General features: G+C 36.8%; 1 protein-coding gene across 1 annotated transcript; it reads right to left on the bottom strand.

Moving 5' to 3' along the window:
- Window positions 1-2906: 2906 nt before the first annotated feature.
- Window positions 2907-5907, bottom strand: LOC140239626 (caveolin-1-like). The gene is made up of 3 exons (XM_072319458.1): window positions 5719-5907; window positions 4851-4943; window positions 2907-3209 (listed from the first exon to the last, which is right to left on the bottom strand). The coding sequence occupies exons 1-3, from the start codon at window positions 5905-5907 to the stop codon at window positions 2907-2909; spliced, it is 585 nt and encodes a 194-aa protein (XP_072175559.1).

The raw sequence follows: 5907 nt of genomic DNA, 5'->3' as shown, positions 1-5907 counted from the left end.
AATTTACCTTGGACTAGCAAACAAACAAACAAACAAACAAACAGCGAACCAACCAACCAAACAAATAAAAACATATGAACATGAGAAAGAATGAGACGGTCTCGTGATCATGACAATTAATAGAAGTGCCTACTAAACCAGAGATATATCATTTCACAGTGGACGTATATCATGATGCATGTTAAAAAAAAAAACACTGTAAACATTGAAATGCATTATTCTTTTGATACAAAAACACAAATCTAAAGAAATTAGGCCTAATAAGTTCTGTTTTTCATCAGGAGATCTAAAGAAGACTCGATGAATCAACGGCGAAGATACTTTTTGAACATCTCAGTTGATAATGTCAGAAGTGGTCCTCGAAGAAAGTGTATTTATCTACAGCTGTCCTTATCATTACATCACATTATTGTTTCTCATGATAAATGTAAAATCGCGCACCCATGGGGGTTATGTTTAATTCAGAGTACGTTCTTAATGCCGTTCCCCACAGATGCAAAGCAGTGGACGTGTGAAGATCTTGAAAATTAACATCTTCTTCAGATCAAGAAGGACACACTAGTAAGTTCAAGTTCAAGTTTTATTAAACCAATTCATTAAACATTTGACATTTTACAAAAGGATACAGCATTAAGAAAAATGAATGGTTTGGGACCCCAAAAGAAGCAGAGCTTGTAAAAAAGGGGTCCCGGATAAACATATAAGACAAAACATACTAAAGTTTAAGCATATTAACAAGAAGTATAATAGTAACATATTTACATAGGACAGATGCAACACAAGCACACATACACACGCACACACACACACACACACACACACATTCAATCTGGATCTGCACATTCTGCACCATGCGAATCTAGCGGCGGATCTACGGGGGGAGGGAGGGGGTTAGGGGGTTTAAAACCTCCCCTTGGGCTCCTTTTTTTACTGGTCTTTGTTTTGTTCGGGGGGGGGGGTAGGGATTTAACCCTCCCCAAGATTATTTTTGTTTCTTTTTTGTTTGTCATCTGATTTGGGGATGATTTGATTTTGCTTGGGCAGTCGATATCAAAATGCGAAGACTTTTCTTTTTTTTTTTGGCTTGACCCATTGTCAGTGGGTTCACCCCCCCCCCCCCCCCTTAGCAAAAAGCTAGATCCGCCCCTGGCATCGGGCAGGCCATGGTGGACGGTGCATACATACAATGTCATATACATACACAAAACATACACATTTTTTTTTTTTTTTTTGGTAATAATATTCTTTATTCGAATTTCGTTCGATGTCATCATCGTAATATTAACAATGGAACGAATACAAACAAACTTTTTTTTTGCAGATTCATTACAAAAATGCAGAACACACATACACACGCACACACACACACACACACACACCTGTACACACATTTTAATGAGGTGTGCTTTCGAAATCTGAATTGGGAAGACGAAGAAACACTAAATTTCTATATCCTTTCGACTTTGAGCAGTTTGGTGTGAGTTATATGAATTAATAAGGGCGGTTTGTTGGCTCAATCGGTAGCGCGTCTGCCTCCAGATTCAAGATATGAAATAGCACAGAATTCTAGGGGGAATTGAAATTTTATTTGCTAAAGCAAAGTAGTCCTAATAAATTAAAGGTGAATTCCACCTTTTATTAGGACTTCTTTGTTTTTGGATATCTCAGCCATTTCAAAACCAAATTTTATTAAATAAACTTTGATTTCCTCCTAGAGTTGTATGCTTTCATATGAAGTTTCTCATCATCTCACAAAAATGTTGAAGACCTAAGTCCCACCTCAACCAAGACTATACAATCCCTTCAACCTAATAGCCTATAGTGGCGAGGTGTTCTCAGTATTGGGTCTTGAGCTGCAAATCTGCGCATCTCAGGTATATCACATGCATAAGCAATGATCAATTCAATTCAATTCAATTCAATTTTTATTTCATTTTGCGACAAGAACATACTGTAGACATCACTTTTTTTGGTAACAGAAAATAAGTTGCGTAAAACTATAGGATGAAAAGAATGTACAATGGTTATATGCAGCTTACGATAATTATACATAGTCATAAAACTCAAGTAATTAGAAATAAGTAAACAATATGCAAAATTTGAAAAATTGAGGGACCCACTTAACAGCTAGACAGCATTCACAGACTTATACGCAATATAATTATCCTCAGTGGCACGTTTTATATGGTTCTCATTACATATACGATTGTTGTACGTTGCACTAAATCCTGTTACCATGGGAACAATGTATACATGCTCACAGCTGATTGGTTGCTTCCCATCTGCTGCTGCCATCGTGTATATGCAAGCTATTACACCATACAGTTTACTACATGAAAACCAGACCTGTTGTTTATGTTAATGATTATTCCAGCCATATAGGGTGGGTATGATAGGGGATAGGGGCCTCAGAATGCCTATTGGTTTACACTGACATTATGTATAGCAATAGCACCTGACTCATAGCATAATCAATTGAATCATCTCATCTTCTTGTTCTGGAACCACCCCCCCCCCCCCTAATATGGCCGATGTAGTTAAAATGTTTTAAACCCGAATATGTCTATACCCGAGGTTAGATGCCTGAGGCTATTACCAAACAGAGCATCGACAGTTACATATAAGTGCATTCACTATATTGACACGCTTTGAGTATATTGTGTAAACGTGTGAAACGGGAATACATGTATCTATCTTGTCCTCAAAGCTTGGATGGAAAATATCGATACATTTAAAAATCTTATATGTACACTGGCCTGCATGCTGTGGTAAAAATGGACATCATTGTGAAATGCGAATGTATGAAGTGTCTATAATCAAATACCACTCATCACTGGTCGAACAGGTTAAACAGTCTGATTCTTCTTTGACCCCCCCCCCCCATTTTAAGAAGTAATCATGATGATCTAGATATTGTGGACCTGCTGCGACGTAGTCTTCATGAGATTGACGCTGACTTCAGAGTCCGCCATCTGTAGCCGGGCACTGATACCGGAGAAGACCAGCGACATCGAGCGATAGATCGGATCACAGATGAGGCGGACGACGGCATTCATCATCATGCTGGAGATGCGGAATATGACGAAGACGGCCTTCGTGCTCGGCTGGGCGAACCAGATGATGAAGAAGTTTAAGAAGGCGAAAGTGATGCCCCACACGACCGACATGACTGGTGAGATGATCAGGGAGACCGAGGCGTAGATGGCGAACTGTTCACGAAAACGAAACAGATTCAGTGTCAGCAACTTTACTCATGACTGTTTAGTGATGTTTTTCACTAAGACATAATAATGAGTTTGTGTGTGTGTGTGTAATTTGTTTGATTAATTAAACAATTATTCATGCTTATGGATATGTTAATTTACCGAACCGAGTAACAAACCATTCGGCTCAACTCTCCCTTTTCAAGTCATGTCACTTGCAATGGACTCAAGTTGAAACCTCTGGCGTTGGTGTTGCTTTATCGCGCGAGACTCGGGCAAGATTCTGGTTGTCGGGGTACCATTGCTTATAATCTTAATTGAATAAAACATGTTTCTTAAACGGTCTATTTGTCTGTCTTATGGGATATACGCATTTTAATACGTGCGATCAAGTTGGGCAATCCTGCATGGGGCATGCAAGGTTTAGTTTGAGGAACGACAGGATTCTGAAAGTATACACACGTGAATTATGGTCTCTTAAAAGTTGAGACAATAGTAATTATGTGAAAGATGTTAGAGACTATATATCCTGCATGAATAATGGGTTTTGCAATTGGGTGATGCTGGTTATTCCGAAGGTTTATTAATCGGAAAATGAAATAAGGTTCGTTATTCCAAAATACACAAATTCCCTATAGATGTTAGATAATTCGAAAATGAAACAGGATTCGTTAAGTCGAATATTTTGTCACGTTATTCCGAAAGTTATTCCGAAGGTTTGTTAAATCAAAAATGGAATAAGATTCGTTATTCCGAGGGTTCGTTAATCTAAAAATGAATAGAAGGAGCGTACAAATCAAAGGTCGAAGTTATAATACGAACCTTTTTATTCCTATTCGGATGAAAGGGATGGTATAGTTTTGGTTGAGATGGAATTCACGTTTTAACTTTTTGCTAGATAATTAGAAGTCAATTATAATTTTTATGAAATATCAAAGTTTACATTTTGATGAAAATCGGTTTTGGAATGGCTGAGATATCCAACAAAAAAAAAAAAGAGAAGAAGAAGAAGAGAGAGATCTTAATAAAGGGAGGGACCCACCTTTATTAATACCATTTTGTTTTACTTGTTCTTGGATATCTCAGCCATTTCAAAACCCATTTTCATCAGAAACATTTAATTCCTCTTAGAATCGCATGCTCTTTATTATTCTATATAAGTTGCTTCTAATTATCTGGCAAAAAGTTAAAACCTGAATCCCCATCTCAACTAAAATTATACCATCCCTTTGGAAAACTGACTCGTGAAATCAAAAGAACACAGATTTCGAATTATGTTGCCTATAATTAATATATAAATATTATCTTCATGATACGATGGTATAAGGTAATGCATATCAGAGAGTATTTAACATAACAACTAACGGTTCTGTAATAAGAGTGATCCCGTGTCACATCAGATTGCCTGAGTGACAAATATTGTATATATATATATATATATATATATATATATATACATACACACACACACACACACACACATATATATATATATATATATTTATATCTTAAAAACAAACTGGTAATTAATTTGTGGAAGCAATACGTGAAATCTCGACATTTATATGTATATATATATATATATATATATATATATATATTATATGCATAAATTGTCTCATCATAACTATACAAAATTATACTTACATGGGTCCACCTGTAGATGTTCTCGTTGACAGATTTCATAAAAGAGAAACCTTTGGTCGTGTCAGAATTCTTGAATGTGTCATCGAATGTCACCTGTGTATGCAATCAATTGAGTATATTTTAATATCCAAATGAAGAGTTTGTTCGCAAAAACCGATAAGTCCATATTTGCCAAATGGAGATATTTGCGATTAAAGGTGAAGAAAAATAAAGAGAATAATAAGAAAAATTTTGCTTCTTTTGACAATAACTTCAAAAATGTACCTTTTATAATACGCAGTGACCAATTTATCATTCGTACTTTATGACAGAGACCGTACTTCAAAATCTTTAAAAATGGACTTATCGGTTTTTGCGAACAAACTCTTCACAAATATACCTGTTTTGATGGAGGGTACTATAAAATACTGGAACTACCCCCAAAACTATATAAAGCGAACAAACAAACAAAAAACATCAAGAAAGCAACATTTGTATAAACTTGTGACTGAAACTCATGCATTTTCAGCTAATATAGTGCATTTTCAGTTAGTCGATAGAGTTTTTTTTTTTAATTTTTTTTTTTTTTTAGTTTGGTCTGTAGTTTTACCCGTGCTCCTCATCCTGTTCTTTACACTAGGCTTTTGAATGGCCAAAGTCACTCATTAGCTCTATGAGAGACTTTCAAACAGAACTAGAATCCATGATCCATCTCATAAGTGTTGTTGTTGTTGTTATGTTTAAGAGCAACAACAACAACAACAACAACAACAACAACACTTATGTGTATTTTATTAGCGACGATTCTTTCATAAGACTTTCATGAAACGGACCGGCCCCTTGTCCGTTTCACCTTGTGTACTGACTGTTAGGCCTATACCGTCCATACCTTCACGTGCGGGGTAAGTTCGTAGATGTCCTCGCTCGAGTCCGAGAGCACGCCCTCAGTGTTGACGATGGGGGCATTTGCCTGTGGCACTGGCTGACCATTGGGGATAAGATAAACCGTTGTTTGAGGTGTCGCCGTTGGTTGGCTGGGTGTAGCAGGTGTAGGGTGGGTGCTCTCAGGAGTTGCCAT

The sequence above is a fragment of the Diadema setosum genome, chromosome 16 (genome assembly GCF_964275005.1).
Source record: "Diadema setosum chromosome 16, eeDiaSeto1, whole genome shotgun sequence".
NCBI lineage: Eukaryota > Metazoa > Echinodermata > Echinoidea > Diadematoida > Diadematidae > Diadema > Diadema setosum.
This window is presented reverse-complemented; position numbering and strand designations above follow the sequence as displayed.

What these genes read in the sequence shown, in the direction of transcription:
- LOC140239626 (XM_072319458.1), bottom strand. Translation starts at nt 5,907, where the DNA reads ATGGCAACTCCTGAGAGCACCCACCCTACACCTGCTACACCCAGCCAA. An exon ending in AACTTACCCCGCACGTGAAG is followed by an intron (nt 4,944 to 5,718) that starts GTATGGACGGTA and finishes TTGCATACACAG; the next exon opens with GTGACATTCGATGACACATT. An exon ending in ACATCTACAGGTGGACCCAT is followed by an intron (nt 3,210 to 4,850) that starts GTAAGTATAATT and finishes TTTCGTGAACAG; the next exon opens with TTCGCCATCTACGCCTCGGT.